At 33.9% G+C, this 16,695-nt stretch overlaps 2 protein-coding genes across 6 annotated transcripts; both read left to right on the forward strand.

The window, feature by feature from the left end:
• The first annotated feature begins 2,240 nt into the window (after window positions 1-2,240).
• LOC127085770 (protein LNK2) lies at window positions 2,241-13,843 on the forward strand. Of its 5 annotated transcripts, none has more exons than XM_051026302.1 (8): window positions 2,241-2,647; window positions 6,538-6,877; window positions 7,072-7,201; window positions 7,714-8,020; window positions 10,015-10,716; window positions 10,820-10,974; window positions 12,255-12,626; window positions 13,389-13,843. In XM_051026302.1, the coding sequence occupies exons 1-7, from the start codon at window positions 2,624-2,626 to the stop codon at window positions 12,598-12,600; spliced, it is 2,004 nt and encodes a 667-aa protein (XP_050882259.1). In that variant the 5' UTR covers window positions 2,241-2,623; the 3' UTR covers window positions 12,601-12,626; window positions 13,389-13,843. The 5 variants fall into 5 exon arrangements, with proteins under 5 accessions (XP_050882259.1, XP_050882258.1, XP_050882260.1 ...); XM_051026301.1 differs by lacking the exon at window positions 13,389-13,843 and adding an exon at window positions 12,718-13,071; XM_051026303.1 differs by lacking the exon at window positions 13,389-13,843 and adding an exon at window positions 12,718-13,071 and having other exon boundaries at window positions 7,075-7,201.
• Window positions 13,844-15,199: 1,356 nt separating this feature from the next.
• LOC127081618 (uncharacterized) lies at window positions 15,200-16,003 on the forward strand. The gene is made up of 3 exons (XM_051021860.1): window positions 15,200-15,411; window positions 15,516-15,701; window positions 15,805-16,003. Exons 1-3 carry the CDS (start codon window positions 15,200-15,202, stop codon window positions 16,001-16,003), a joined length of 597 nt encoding a protein of 198 aa, XP_050877817.1.
• The last annotated feature ends 692 nt before the right edge of the window (window positions 16,004-16,695 follow it).

Below are 16,695 nucleotides of genomic sequence, written 5' to 3' on the forward strand. Positions count from 1 at the left end.
CTTTATGGACCACTCCAGAGGGCGCTTTTTTCTGAAAGCGCACTATAATATGGCCCTTAAAGGGCCACTTTAGAGAGCCCTTTCTCCAGGAAAACAAAGCGCTGTCTTTACCTATGCCAGCGCCACTTTAGAGGGCGCTTAAAAGCGCTGTTATAGGCCAAAATAAGCGCCCTCTTTTCCCTTATTTTGGCGTAGTGTAAGTGATATGAACAACATACTAAATTTGTAACTCAAACTAACAAAGTTTGCTACACACCCATTTATCACTTGTGCATTTTTCCTTTCTCTATTTCTGCAACTCTCTAAAACTCTTGTTTAATTGCTTATTTGTTGTGTTGCGTTAGAATTAAAAAATCTCTTTTAAATACATTTCGAATGAGTTTGTTTGAAATAAATAATACAAATATTTTTTTTTCTTTTTTTCTTTTTCTATTTTATTTATTTTTTCTAAATAAATGGTGAAATCCACTTTAAATATGAACTCACCTTACAAACTGATAGAATAAAATTAGTATGTATCATATCCTTTAGATTTTGATGATAACAAAATATTTAAAAAATAAATGGATATACTAATATTTGATCAAGTGTGCATGATCATAAACTAAAATTTCATGAATAAACTAATTATTAGTTATGTTGGTGAACATTTAAAGAGAAGTTTAAAGATTCGAATATGAAGGATCAAAAGTTGAAGACCAGACTCTAAAGAGGTCAATGTCTGAAGACCAGACTTTTAAGTAGAAGTTAGCCTCTGAAGACCAAATTTGAAGAAGTCTATTTTTGAAGATCAAAATCTGAAGTCAGTCAAAGCGCAAAAATCAAGGTGACTCTGATAGGTCACTTTCAGACTCTGTGACTATTTTGTCTTCTTATGATCACGTGAAGAAGACCTAAGTAATTTTTCATATATATATATATATATATATATATATATATATATATATATATATATATATATATATATATATATATATATATATATATATATAGAGAGAGAGAGAGAGAGAGAGAGAGAGAGAGAGAGAGAGAGAGAGAGAGAGAGAGAGAGAGAGAGAGAGAGAGAGAGAGAGAGAGAGAGAGAGAGAGAGAGAGAGAGAGAGAGAGAGAGAGAGAGAGAGAGAGAGAGAGAGAGAGAGAGAGAGAGAGAGAGAGAGAGAGAGAGAGAGAGAGAGAGAGAGAGAGAGAGAGAGAGAGAGAGAGTTGCGATGTAACTAATAATTCATTTTGAAGCAAATGAATTTCAAATGACTTTTCAACGACATTATCCATATCAAGAAACATCTTAACGTCTCTGAATCAAGCTTCACAAAGACTCTTTTGTGGAAACTCTCCAACGACTATTTTCCTTCTCTATAAAATGAGCTGAAGATTTGAAGAATCAATAACGAACCTTTGACATTCAAAGAACAGTTACTCTGTCAAAACATAAGCACACGTTTAATTTAGGATTTCTTATCTCTGTATATCTTAGAAATTCCTAAATCTTAAATAGTCATTATTGTATTTTGTCTACACCTCTAACGGTATATCAAGTATATTACCCCAAACAATCTTTTATCAATTAGATAGATTGTTAGAAGTCTTTTACTTAGTTTTTGAGCATTAGAACTCTCTTGCTTGTATGTTTAAGCATCTGAAGTCTATTGGTTGTATGCTTAAACATCTGTATTCTCTTGCTTGTGTACTTGAACATTTGAATTCTCTTGTTTATGCATTTGCATATTAGAAGTCTCTTCTTACTTTTTGTTTGAGCATTAGAAATCACTTGCTTATTTGTTTGAGCAAAATTGAAGGAGAGCCAACAAAACCCCAAATTGAGGAAAAAAACTAAATTTTAAATAGATCAACTTAAAAATTAAAAATTATTAAAGACTAAAAATACATTTAAAACATATAAATTCTATTAATATAATCTAACATTTACTAAATTGGAACAACTCCTTTACTTGGACACAAGTTATAATTTTCCTTTATTTTCTCATTTTAGACCAAAATAGACAAGTTGATTTATTGTCTAAATCTTTGGATAACCACAGCCTCAACTTAAAAGGCAACGCAGTGACGAAAGCGACTTCCAAAACGACGAGAGCCATAAAAAAGGTCCTCCATGGTCCCCACACAGCTCATGAGAAACCCAACCAAAACAAGAAAATATGCAATTAAAAAATAAATAAGATCGCAAAAAGTAAAAAATTAAACCAATAAAATCACAGCATTTGATGGAGCAATTTCAAGCCACTACTTTAGATACGCTTCCTTTCAAACGCGGGCCCCACTCCCCGTTTCTACACCATTCATCCAATCTTACGTCACTCAGTTTGGTCCTATTCATACACTCTCTTCGTTTTTCTTCTTCTCTTTACAAAAATTTCCGGTGCCGTTTTCTTCTTCGTTGATTTTTCTTTCAATTTGCAATTTATATCTCTCTCTTTGTTACTATTTGTTACTGTTACTGTATATGTGAACTGTGAAACGACGCTGTTTTGTTTCTCCGATTGATTTGACCGGTGTGCGATTTTCGATGAGAGTGTGGTGATTCCGGCGATGATTGAGATAATTCCGCGTATAGTCTTTGATTCCGGTTTCAGCTTTGTGGATTGCTTTGCTCAATTTATAAGAAATGTTTGATTGGAACGACGAAGAAGTGAGTCAATTTTTTTCAACTCCTTTTCTTCTTTTTCTGTTGTTGTTTATTTTGGAGTTTTTATTTACAAATTTGTTCTAACTCCGTAATGGAGATTTATTTACTTTGGAATAAACTTTCAATTTAGTTCTTAGTGACGTTTTCAAACTAATCTCTGGAATAGAGTTTTTCATGTACTTCATGGACGAAAATGATAGGTTTTATTTACTTTAGGAATTACTTATTACTTTTATATATTTTTGGATTAAGTTGTTGGTTTATTCTTTATTTGGTGACTTTTAGGTGTTAGTATTAGATTTGATGATATTTTTGTTATATCAGACACCGGAAACACGACATCCACCGACACTGACACGTCGACACCAGTAATAATTTGAAAAAATGAATAAATCGAACGTAATAACAAGTGTCGGTTTCGGAGTCCGACACTAACATGGACACACTTTTTTTAGAGGTGTCGGTGATATTGCTATGAATTTGATGATTTGGTGTGTGTTTGTTTGTGGGGGTTTAAACATGGAATTATTAGATGATTGAGGGGAAGATGTTGTTTGCGTAGTTGGAAACTTTGTCTTCTATTAGTATTACTGTCCTTTGGATTTTACTTTGGTGAAATGTTTATGATGTTTCTAGGGATTGAATAACTTAAGGTGCAAATATTGAGAATTGTGACAAACCTCTGAACTAGAATGAGAGAGAGAAAGAATTTGCTCTGTTTTTAATTTGTTTTGAGAGTATTGCTAGATTGGACAAAGGTCATATGCAATGTTGTTAAATAGTCGGAATAGCGGCGCCGCTATAATTTAGCGGAATTTGGACAAACCTCTATTGTTTCAAGATATGCTATTTAGTACAAAATGTTGTCCAATAATATCACTATTGTGTAGTGGGATTGTAACAATCTGCTAAACACAATTAGCGATATTGGTCTTATGAGGTCTACGGTGGACAGATGATTGAAAAACTCTCAAAACTTTGATGTCGGTTGACATTGTTACTTTTAAGTTGAAGTTTAGGGTATTTCACTTGCTTACGACTGAAAAATAGTGGCCTTATTGGTGTTGATTCTTTGATTTTTTTGCTGAACCGACACCCAACTAGGTCACTGTCATAGTTGTTAGGGTGAAGAGTTTAGGGTATTTCACGTGCTTATGACTGAAGACAGAGTGGCCTTATCGGTGTCCATTATTTTTTTTTGTTTTTTTTTGCTGAACCGACACCCAGCTAGGTCACTGTCATAGTTGTTAGGATGAAGTGTATCACGTACTTCTACTTACGGAGAGCTGCATTGATTGTTGTTAAAGTTTCAGAGAACTTTTACTCATTGCTCCCCCATAGACCACATGCGACACTTCTCTACCCTAGAAGCCGCCTTTGATTTTATGGTTGTAGAATTATTTAAGCTAATATCAGTTAAGGGCAACATACAGAAAGTTAAAGGGGAAATAATTGAGGGGTATATTGAATCCGAATCTGGTTTCTCTCAGTGAGGAAATAAATTATTTGAAAGTGTTTTTCAGATGGGGAAAATCAGGTTATTCTGTTTCTGCATTTTCCATTCTGTTTGTGAAAGTTGAGAATTTTCCGTTGTTGAATATAGATGATATAGGTTTATATGGTGAAAAGAGACAGGGGAACATACAATAGGCTATACTTATCCAACGAGCAAACTGATTTTCCCATCTCTAAGTATTGTGTCGATGGAATTTTGAAAGGAGGTAAGGAACTGTGTTTCAATAGAACTCTGAGTGACGGACTGAAGCTTGAAGGTTTATGGTATATTTTCAGGCTTTGACTCTGATGTAGAAATGGTAATAAAAGAGTATAATTTATGGTTAATATCCCATGACTAGAATCACTACCAGATACCTTATATCAAGCTTTGGACTCATGAATCATGGGTGTAGTGGGAGGTTAACATGATTGTCAAGAAACCTAGAGAAAGGTAAGAAAAGTCAAGAGTATGAGGTGATGTATATCAATATCTTTTGCAAAAATTTCTATCAGCCTTTCAGGTGATTTTTGATCTGTCACCTTCGTTGGTTGCATAGCAGGGTCAGAAGTAGAGGATTAGGACTCAAAACTGTTAGTATCCAATTAAAGGAAAGTAAATAAACAGGTAATTGAGGGAATAAATAGAAATTGCTCAATAGATAATTAATTGTAATAATGAGAGAATAACTAAGGACCATCTCACATATGATAAATTTTATTTGACACGAGAAAATATATAGGGGCCATCCTCATGCATTTGATCATAACTGATAGGAAAGAATAAATAGGGAACAAAAAAAGTTGTAAGCAAGTGTTTACTCAGGGAGAATCCAGATCATATTACCTGATATGTTATACTTTTCAGTACATGTAATACTTTTCCTGCTCTTCATGACACATACAGCCCTAATGGAAATTGCAGTGGGCTCAGCATATTTGCATGAATCTCAATGGTCCTAAAAAGTTGGATCATATTGAAGGGAATGCTCCAAAGAAGAGTGACCCAGAGTTTGTGCGTTTGGATGATGAAGACTCATTTTTGTGACTGGTTGTGGAACTCTTTGATTATGATAATTTTACCAACTTTTTCCTTGAAGTAGGATTTTTCTACCAGCTATGACTTAAAAACAAATTTTTTCAACCCCAAACACGGAAACATGTCTGTTACAGTGTGTTACTGGATCCTTAATTTCCACCTTGGCTATGTTTGTTGGGAGAGTTTGGATTTTGGGAAGAAAGAAAAGGCTTCTCTCACTTTCCTAGGTTTTCTATACAATATTGGGGGATTGATACTTGTAGGATGGTTATTCTTGATTGATCTTTTTTTGTAATGTTTGAGAAAGAGTGTAACCTTACCTGTATCCTAGGAGACCGAAACTTTTGTGAAGCTCCTAATTCAAGTCTTACGTGACTGTGTTAACGTGTATAAGGTATTCCATCAACTTTTGTGAAGCTCCTTAATCTGCACAGCTTGCTTATTCAGTCAACTTTTCCTCCAAGGCCAATGTTGACAGTAAAGATCAATTGGCAACCAACAATAGTTTTGGTAGAAGGTAAAGGGACAAGGTCCTAAGGTTAAGAGAGTCAATATTTTATGCTATCAATCGAGTCTAGCTTCCACTATATTCTGTTAGTCATAGCAAGTTTACAAACTTTAATGAGGTATGGAAACAGCTGAGTATTTCACTGAAGTAAACTATAAAATTGATGAATTCTTTGTTGGCTCAAACACATTGTCATCCTTTGAATTATAGAAATTATGTTGTTAGAAATAATGTAAATAGGGTAATTTTGGCTGATTATATACAGTTGCAATTAGAATATCATACTTGTCTTATATGATCTTGTCTTCATACAATAAACTTTTTTCCTAGAGCTCCCTTAATATCTTGGAATGTGAAATGTTGCATTTTTATTACTATAATATGATCTTTTGGAAAAGGAAGAAACATAATGCTATCGAGCCATAGCCTCGATTAGGAGGTGTTTTCGTTAAGTCATTGAGGTCCTTGAATTAATCACGTATGTAAGCTTGGCACACAACTTAGTGTTAGAGATAACGTAAATAGAATAGTTCCGAAATGATTCTATGTAATTATTACAATTGGGGTAATTATGAATCCTTATTATGGCTCTTTGTATATGTAATATTCTCTGATTTGTAACTTAGACACACAAATCCCATCATGTATTTCATCTCTTTTCCTTCTCAATTGATGTCATGCCTGGTTATAAAGTTCACGTAGAATTTTATGTTGTCTAATCCTCATTCTTCATGCATTTCCCTTCTTCCTTTTGTCTACCTATGTTGCGCCTATCAGCATCTAAAGAGTACTCTTATTTTGTTACTTCCACGATGTCAATAATATCAATGTTTAATAATGGAAAATTTTCAGCTTGCTAATATAATATGGGATGAGGGAGGTGAGAGTGATGACCATATTGTGCCTTTTCCGGAGAGAAGTGAAGATCATAGAAACAAGAAAGAAGTGAATCAGGAACCAGCTGTGTGTAAGCTTACCAAGCGGAAGCAACCTGAAACGAAAACTGATTTTCACAGAAAACCAGGAAGCAGTTCGAACCTTGATAATAGTGGAAGACTACCTGCGACAGGATATGGAGAAAGCTCATGGTCGGATTTGTCTTTACCCAGTGCAGCTAAAATTGATCAGGGTTCTCTAGGAAATGACCTATCTAAAAATCAAGGTGAACTTAGCAAATTCAGTACATCAAGAGGTGGTAAAATTGCTAACTGCTGGAATTATTAGTAGATAGCTTGTCTCATATTTGTCTATGCGTTTTTGTTTGTGCAGGCGTCTGTCTGCTGATGTTTTTTTGTGCTTGCATCCCACCGTCATAATATGAAAAATAATGAACATGCATGCTATTATCTATATTTTTCCATTCCTAATTGTATAAATGTTTGACAGAAGAGACCACACATCATGAAAATGATGCTGAATTTTTTCAAAATGCCGACGAAGGGAAAGAACAAGGTGATTTTAATGATTACGACTGGGCTAACATAGGAAGTTTTGATGACCTTGATCGAATTTTCAGGTAAAGTAGATTATCTATATTATTCTATATCTGATCTGATACAAGCATATGTCTGATAACATTGTAGCGTTATGATCATAATTGTCTAAAATGGACTAAACTCTCCCGTTAACCTAACTGTTGTATTCACCAATTTTCACAGTTGCTTACAAACGAATCCGTCTTAGTTTAAGTCCTTCAAATTTATTGTAGCTGCGATAATAAAGTAAAATCATTCAAAGTGAAAAAGGGATGATTCTGATGTTAAAATTTGGAACACCTTTACTCTTTAAAATAGGAAACAGGGCTTCATGTTTCTAATTTTTGAACGTTGATGATTGTTAGTGGGTAGTTTTACTTCCCATTGGCTTTCTTCATATGTGGACGTGATGGGAAACATTGGTTAGAAGTACTGAAGTTCCTGAGTAACAGTAAATAATAGCAGACATGCTTCTATCCTTATAGTTGTTAGTCTTTCTATTTTACAACGGCATCTATCTGACTGAATATTCTCACAAGTGATGATTTTGCAGCAATGGTGACCCTATATTTGGCCATGCAAGTCTTGATAATTCTGATGAGCTTTGGTCTGCTAAAGATGTGAGTAACGATCAAGCATCAGCATCCTTGGATGCACCAAATCCCGCAGATGCTTTAAGGAATAGATCAGGGCATTTTGAAATCAAAGAAGAACACATTCATTGTAGTGATCAATCATTTTCCCTTAGTTACGAGAATATTTCTGTTCCTGCATATCAAAGTATACAAAATTCACACACAACAACCGATACTGTGGAATGTGCTGGAGATAGAAGTAAGCTTACTGGAAAGGAGCAGCAGGTATGTCAAGTAATTTTCAACGACAGTCCATTTTCGAGTTCTCCATTTGTGTAGGGGAACAAATAAATTTTTCATTTTGTCCTTTAGACTATATGATCCTGATATGTTAGGAAGCAGTATTGCCATGTCTGTGCCATGTCTGCGGCCTTTGGTTTATCTGTTGTTATATTTGCCACAACAAATGAGCAAAGTGATAATATATACTTCATCCGTAACGATTTATAAGCGAAAAATCAACATTTCACACTTATTAAGAAATTTTAAATTTTTGTGTCTTTTTTGAAGTATGTTTTATGGAAAGATGTAAAAACAATTTTAATTGGTTGGTGTTTATGAAAAATATGAGATAGAAAGCTAATTAAATACAATTTGCATTTAATTTTACTTTGGAAAAAATATCTTTTTTAGAATAAAATGCTTAAATGAAATATAATTGATGTTTTTTTTGCTTATAAATCGTTACGGAGGGAATATATATATATATATATATATATATATATATATATATATATATATATATATATATATATATTTGCTTCCTACCTTCTGCTATCTAGTTTATCAACGCTGTCATAAACCAAACTTTCTGAAAAATAAACTCATTTGGTTATCTTATCTTAGATTTAGAGCCTTACTCAACCCCACAAAATAAACAAAATCAACCTGTAAGATGAGAGATCTCCTTTTTTTATAAGCTCTTTTCAGGCATTATCTCTAGTTAGTATGAGACTTGAGTTTTTTCCAAAGCCTTTCATCTTAAATTGAGCTGCTAACTTTACTTTCTAGATTTGTCTCTTAACATCATCGTCACTATATATAATCATGTCAGGCATTATCTCTAGTTAGTATGAGACTTGAGTTTTTTCCAAAGCCTTTCATCTTAAATTGAGCTGCTAACTTTACTTTCTAGATTTGTCTCTTAACATCATCGTCACTATATATAATCATGTCATCCCCATAGTCTGGTAGAATAGTGAGTTCACCTTCATATCAATGTTTCATGAAAAATGTTTTAACCAATACACCTGATTATTCCCTCCATCAGTTGATCCTTATAGAAGCTTCTGAATTGTGATAAGAATTTGATTCTTAACTAAATAAAAAGACTTCACATGTTTATATGTGCCTAAGGTGAAGTTAGTTTTTGGAAATTTTGAGATGGTGATGCTCATTTCAACAAACTCTAGATGGCATTAGTTGGAAGACTCATAATCATTGTAGGATTATTTCATTTTTATCTTTTTAAGTGCTTGTCGAAAAGTATAATCAAATTGAATTTTCCCCCTCCAGGTCTCCATGTAAGTGTGAGTCTTCCCCCACTTTCCCTCTAGAACCATAATTCATAAGTTGAGTTTGAGTCTTTCCTTCTTTATCTTTATCCTTTCTTATGGGTCTCCACTTCCTGTATTGCCTTATGGGACCAAAACTTGTAGTGACTTCTGATGGAACCCACAAATCTAGTGTTTATGTTTATTGAATGGAAAATGAGCTAAAGCTCTTACACTACAATAGTAAAATGAAAGATAAACTGTAGAAGATCCCAATCTAACCCTAGACCCAAGCTTCTCAGAGATGAAGAAATATCTCTCTCTGCCTAACCATAATGGTCTCTTTAGTATTCTTGCATAACCAACGGATTTCACTCACCTTACTATTTATACTACTATGGCATAACAAACTTGCCAACTAAGCATCCTACCTCACTCTTTATTTACCATATATCCTTACCACACTCATTATTAAATAATACCCCTTTTCCTCATGACCCCCTACTTGGGTCTCTATCAACTTATGAGTTAAAACTTAAAACCAAGACTAAGGACAATGAACCAAAGTTTGTACACTAGAGGAAACGAAAACCCAAATTGATTTAATTTGCATGATTTTCTCTAAATGGTTCCACACCCTTTACATAATCATGTGCCAAGGATTTCACCTGTATCCTTCTCAAATCCATCAAAAGATTTACTCTCTGTTATTTTATATATATGCAGAGTTTTAGGCAAACAGATCAGTTGGAAATCCAGAAAAAATCACAGATAAAACAAGAGGGGAAAGATTTGCAGGATTATAATGGGAATTGGTCTTCTTCAGCAACATCGGCAAGACAATATGAGAATCAATTGACGCCTCCTGTCTTACAATCTTTCCCCTCTTCAATTCTTGGGCAACGGAAGCAACTCCAAGGACCTGAAACACTACATCAGAACATCATAAATCCATATGCAGCACCTTCTGTGTATGGTAACCTTACTAATGCATATCCTGCTATGCCAATGCTATCACAGATTCGGTCAGGAAATCTTAGGCATCAGCCTGTGCTCTCAGGGTATGAAACATCTCCTGGTCCGGTGAATCCTTTGAAAAGTTATGCAGGCTCAGTCAATCCTCAAACTATGACTCCTCAGGAGAAAATTGAAAAACTGAGGCGGCGGCAGCAAATGCAAGCAATGCTTGCTATTCAGAAACAACAGCAAGTACTGGGCCACCAAGTTCCTAGCAGTAGTAAATCTGTTGCTCAAAAAGGCCGCCCAGAAATTCGAAGTCATCTTAGTGATGGGACTGATCCTAAAATTGAAGATTTAAGAACTATTCCTGCAATTGAACAAGATGGTTCTAATACAATATCTCTGGTAATTGATGATGATTTTGTTGAAGAAACCATACTGTACAGGATTCAGGACGTTATATCAAAGGTATTGTTGAGTTGCAACTTGCTAATGTATGCTTGCAGTAAAATTATTTCGTTGTATACTAATTTGGAGATGGCTTCAATCCCGAGGCAAACTTTTTCTACAGTTAGATGTCAAAACAAGACTCTGCATCAGAGATAGTTTGTTTCGGCTGGCACAAAGTGCAAAGCAAAGGCATTATGCTAGTGAAACAAGCAGTACAAACAACAATAACAAAGAGTATGAATTTTTTGCTAAAGAAGAAAGCAGTAGCCAGAACAGGTTAGAAAAGCTACAGTAATACTACTTTAATTGCCATGACTGCTTGATTTTCGTTGATAAGTAACACTTATTATTATGAATTCATTATTATTATTTTATCTATGATGGACAGCTCAAAAGCTAAATAATGAGTACTATAAGATATTGGAGAACCAAGTGAATCTATTATGAAGTGTGAGAAAATGTTTGGGGAACAAAGGAGAGAAAGAGCTGAAGTAGTAAATTGGCTTAAACAACTTTTTATTCTTTGTAATACATCAATTTAGGCTATTGTTCCTAAAAAATTCTCGATGGTTTGAGTTCATGAAATTTAGGAATAGTTGTTTTTGGTCCCTCTTAATTTTGATCTGAGTCCCGTTATATTTGTCCATATTGAATCACTCCCGGTAATACATGAACCATATTGATTTAGTATGTGGAGTAAGGACTACAAAAATAAAAAATAAAAACAAGGATCAAAAGTAAGTTTGGAACTAAACCCAAACAATATATATATTGGGAATAAAACCGACACAAAATTTTATGGGGTCTAAACTGGAAACGGTGTTTACTACAGGGAGTAAGAAGTCATTTGGATATACACATCTATAAAGTTGATTCAATAATCTCACAACATGGTTACCTTCAATCACAACCACTTACATTAGAGTAGGTTTAACTTAGATGATTTCTTGTTAGCTAGCCATTAAATTGTTGGTTGGGTGCTGTGCAGAATAGACATGGCCTTGCTTGTTTAAATGATCACTTATCATGATTTAAGTAGGACTTTGGTTTCCTAGTTATCTTATTATAGAGAACAGCATTTTATCCCGTAAAACTGTTAAGTGTATTTGCCTTTCAAAAACAATCGATTCCAACATTTTTTGTAATGTATATTACCATCACCTCCTTGATTGCCCTGTCCGGATGTTTAATGGTAGAGACCCGAATGAGGGTTGATAAGGAAAAAAGTGTCATAAGGAGTGAGTGAGGTAGGCTCTTAGTTGGCAAGTTTGTTATGCCGTAGTAGTATAAACAATGAGGTGGGTGAATTGTGCTGATTATACAAGGATTATTCAATGAACCATTATGGTTAGGCAGCGAGTTTTCTCCATCTCCGAGGAGCTTGGCTCGGGGGTAGATTGGGATTCATTCCCTTCTACACTTCTATCTTTCATTTTACTGTTGTAAGAACTTTTGCTCATTTTCCATCTAATAATGATGTTATTCTATATTCCTTAATTTTTGGTTTCCATCATTTAACAACTATTTTTAATTAATGAACCATGTTGGTATCACAGATATGCCAGGATGCCTGATGTTGAAACAGAGACGAATTCCATTGATCGGACTATGGCTCGTTTACTCTTTCATAGGCCTGTGGAGTTAACAGGAAATTATTCTGACAAACTGGAGTCTCCCATTTCAACTAAGGTACAATGTGAAAGCAAAGCAGCTGACCAAGTGGACTTCTCCATGAGATGCTTACAAGAGGAGGGCTTGAGATGTAATCAACAGTTTTCTCCCCTTGGGTTAGAAAATCCCTGTCCATCTTTTGTGGTCCAGCCTGTGAATCAAGTTAAAAACAGTCTCGGTATAACTTCAGAGAATGCATCTAACCCTCGGGAGTTTGGAGCCTCTCAATGAAGAAAGAACTCATGCAGAACGGGAGGGTAATTCCTTATTCCTATATTACTATGCCTTCTTTATTCGATTTTTATATATGATATTACTAGTAATTCGAATGTTTTATTTTATTGTCAGCCTTCTTGGATCATAACCACGCTCAAGTATCGATGTAGAATCCTGAGAACCAGTTTCATGTTTGCATGTCATCAGTAATATTCATGTTTCTTCAGTTTTAAAATATGAGATATGTATCTTCCTATCTGACCATACTTAAGGTCACCAGTGCTAAGCTGTTTTAGTCATAGCTACATTAAATATGTGCAGCAAAGGCACTCATGTCAAATTAATAATGTCTCCGCTGCCTGACTTAGACCACGCTTTAAATTTTGTTTTGTATTTCTGTATGTACCACACAGGCCAAACCCGTCCTCATCATGGAACAATGATTTGCGTGTTATCATTTGAGAAGGTCATAAACTTTTGATTTTATTCAGGTTTTAAGTATAGGAGATGTATCTAGCAAGAGTATAAGTTTTTATGAAAGTGAGAGGCTTTAATCTAGAAAATATACACACACATAGATGATTGGGATTATAGATCATTTAACCACTTATAAAAGTCACATGACCATTCATTGTTAGATGTAATTATCAAAATTTACTCATATTACTCTCACATAAGAATGACTCTTGCTTCTTATAGGTCTTACTAAGAACACACTCTTTGGTTTCATCCGAAACTGTGTTCAAGAGAGATATAACAGGTGTCTTAATATATGTCTTCATCTCGATTACTTTAATTTTCAGGGTCAATGTCATTCTTTTATGGGGAAGTTTACTCAGTTTGTCACCTCATTTCACATGGATTACTTGCCATGCTTTTGAAGGTAAAAAAGATTATCGCCGGCTTCTTTCTGATAATGTAGTGCAAAAGTATGTCTACATTAAGTTGTTTCCCAACTTGCTCAGTCTATGAGCTTAAGCAGTCACATCTCTAATCCATATATAGTCTGGATGAAGTTGGTGCTGTGTTTTCTGTTTGACTTTGAAGATTCTATCAATAGTTGATGGATGATGACAACGAAAGCCATGAGGAGAATGGTCAAGGCTTTGAACTTAATTTATATTTTAGGAAATCGGAAAAATGTAAGTAAATCGTAAACATAAATGACTGAAGGGTGTGTATCCTGAGAGTCTGAGGATCCGTTAACATCAGATTTTAAAGTTCCGGTTAGATCAATATATTTAACACTTTTAAGTTATCCTCCGATTATATATGCAAGATCCTGGATAGCTTAGACATTTTTTAAACATATATATTTTAAAATGTTGGACACTAACTCATATTTTAAATAAATTCTAGTTATGAAGTGCCAAATAATTATAAAATATGGTATACTTTTCTTTTTTGTAAAAAAATCTACTTGACGAGAGATTGGCTTTTTTTTTTTATATATATATTTTTTTACAAATGTTATTGAAATTCAAATCCTAATTCATTCTAGTCACACTTAATCTGAATTACAATTTTGTTCATTCTATTTTATATAGAATCTGATGTAAGAAATTAATCTCCCTATTTTAAAATTTAAATAATTGTTCCTTCTCTTTCTTTTGCACTTAATATTGATCATGTTTCTTTATTTTCTAAATGACAATTTTTTTTTGTAAAACATCACAAATTATTACATATAAAAATCTATTGCGAGACTTTATAGATAAAAATATAAGTTAAGAAATGGATATCACATTAATTTTTATATGAAAAATAGAGGGGATTAAAACTCTTTGAATTTAAAATAGTGAGATTAATTTTGTAAATCAGATAAAATTGGGGGACCAAAACTGTAATTTAACCCACTTAATTCTAATAGAATCCAATTACACTAAGTGTCCAACTTACTAAGTATACATCTTCGAATAATTTTGGGAAATATTAATCTCACCCTATGAGGTCGAAAACCACCCTATGAAAAACTAAAAATGTTCTTAGATTCTGGAGATGTATCTCTGAACACATCATTTGCATCATTGAATGATGCACAAAATGAGTGTCACCCTTTTTAAAACAACATATTATTCTAGATATGCATTTATGAGCATATCCCTTTAATTTATTGATTATTCATCATTTCATTGGAGTTTTTGGAAATACTTTCGGAGTTTTCAAATGGGAATTTGAAAATCTGTCACATTTGTATGTCAGTAATTTTCAAAAATATCAAACGTGATTTTAATAAAACAACCTCCTGCATGATCAGACCCCATACCCATTTTTGTTCAAAACCCTTCCATTCTCGATCAAAATTTTCACTCCAAACATTCATTCTCGTGTTTCATCACATCAAAGGGAGCAAAAGAAACTGTAATTCAAGGTAAAAATCATTTATTTCAATCCTCATATTGCTTACATTAATCTTATTTTGAAGCTGGTAAAACTTACGTTTAATCCAGAAATGTATTTCTGGATTATGTATGAATTCCTCCATAAATGCATTTTCGGAGTCTGTTTATTTTCATTTTCCAGTTGTCTACTTTCAATTTTAGTTGTTTTTGAGTATTTTATGTTATTGTTTTAATTAAATATGATGCACCTTGGTGTTTTCCCCAAATCCACTATGTCTCTGGATGCCAAACATGTTGTTATGAAGGAGGTAGATGTTGGCGATCAATTTACAAATGGACAAGAGTTTGAATTTCGTGATCACATGCTTCAATGGATTCGTATGGAGACATTCATATTGAGGTTTGATGTTGTAATCAAAAGGTCCGATAATGGTTCAGATAGAAGAGGTGTATTTGTGACAATGACATGTGAAAGAAGTGGGAAGTATATGACTCTTCTCTAGAATTTCAAACGAGCTGACATCAGTTCCAGAAAATGTGAGTGCCCCTTTAAGTTGTGTGGTTATCTTTTGTCAAATAAAAATGAAGATTTAATGTGATATATGGTTTACATAACCATGACATTTGTGAAAAGTTAGTCGGTCATCCAAATGCAGGTCGCCTCATGCTGAAAGAGAAGGAATTCGTTTTAGATATGACATTGAATTTGGTGCAACCGAAAAACATACTTGCAACTTTGAAACGTAAAAGACTTGAAAATATCCCAAATATCAGGCAAGTCTACAATATTCGGTATCAAAATAACAAGGCGCTGAGGGGATAAAACTAAAATGCAACAACTCTTAAAACTTTTGAATGATACCAATTGTGTATCTAGGTACCGAACATGTGAGGATAAAGTAATTGTTAGAGATATATTTTGGACTCATCGTGATTCCATCAAGTTGTTCAACATGTTTTCTAATGTGCTCATCATTAACTCAATGTATAAGACCAACAAGTACATGCTTCCACTATTGAAAATTGTTGGTGTTACTCTACCGAGAAGACTTATTCTGCCGACTTTGCATTTCTAGAGAAAGAAAAAGAGGAAAATTTTACTTGGGCTTTAAAGGTGTGTCAAGCAATATTGAAGGACAAATAAGACATGCCAAAGGCTATTGTCATCTACCACGATACCACTTTGATGAATTCGATTGCAAATGTCCTTCCTACCTCTTACGCATTACCATGTAGGTATCACATAAAAAAGAATGTGAGAGGTCGAGTTAAACTCGTAGTAGGGACGAAACAGATAAATGCCGAAGACAGAAAAATAGTCAAGGAGGTGTGATAGTAGAAAGGATAATGGATGCATAGAATGTTATAATAAGTTCTTCTACAAAATATTTATACGCCGATGTTCTTATACATTTCAGGAAGGTATGTTAGAAATATAAAGATTTGTTGAAATATGTTGAAAGTACAATTTTGGACCAGGTGAAGGAGAATATTGTCTGTGCTTTGACCGATCAGGTTAGACACCTTGGAAATACAACAACAAACCAAGTTGAGTCTTCCCATGCTACACTGAAGAATTGGTTGGGAAATAGTAAGGATGATCTGTGGAGATTGGGACTTTGTGAACCAAATGATCCAAAATCAACATAATGAGATACCAACATCATTTAGTCGTAGCATCACAGTGTTAAAACACAGATTCAAAGACAAAAATCTTTATTCTCAGTTGGTTGACAACATATCTCGAGCAAGAATTAATTATATTTTT

This window comes from Lathyrus oleraceus, chromosome 5, assembly GCF_024323335.1.
Source record: "Lathyrus oleraceus cultivar Zhongwan6 chromosome 5, CAAS_Psat_ZW6_1.0, whole genome shotgun sequence".
NCBI classification, from domain to species: Eukaryota; Viridiplantae; Streptophyta; class Magnoliopsida; order Fabales; family Fabaceae; genus Lathyrus; species Lathyrus oleraceus.

What these genes read in the sequence shown, in the direction of transcription:
- LOC127085770 (XM_051026302.1), top strand. Translation starts at nt 2,624, where the DNA reads ATGTTTGATTGGAACGACGAAGAA. An exon ending in TTACTGGAAAGGAGCAGCAG is followed by an intron (nt 8,021 to 10,014) that starts GTATGTCAAGTA and finishes ATATATATGCAG; the next exon opens with AGTTTTAGGCAAACAGATCA. An exon ending in GAAAGCAGTAGCCAGAACAG is followed by an intron (nt 10,975 to 12,254) that starts GTTAGAAAAGCT and finishes TTGGTATCACAG; the next exon opens with ATATGCCAGGATGCCTGATG.
- LOC127081618 (XM_051021860.1), top strand. Translation starts at nt 15,200, where the DNA reads ATGTCTCTGGATGCCAAACATGTTGTTATGAAGGAGGTAGATGTTGGC. An exon ending in ACATGTGAAAGAAGTGGGAA is followed by an intron (nt 15,412 to 15,515) that starts GTATATGACTCT and finishes ATAAAAATGAAG; the next exon opens with ATTTAATGTGATATATGGTT. An exon ending in GAAAATATCCCAAATATCAG is followed by an intron (nt 15,702 to 15,804) that starts GCAAGTCTACAA and finishes TTGTGTATCTAG; the next exon opens with GTACCGAACATGTGAGGATA.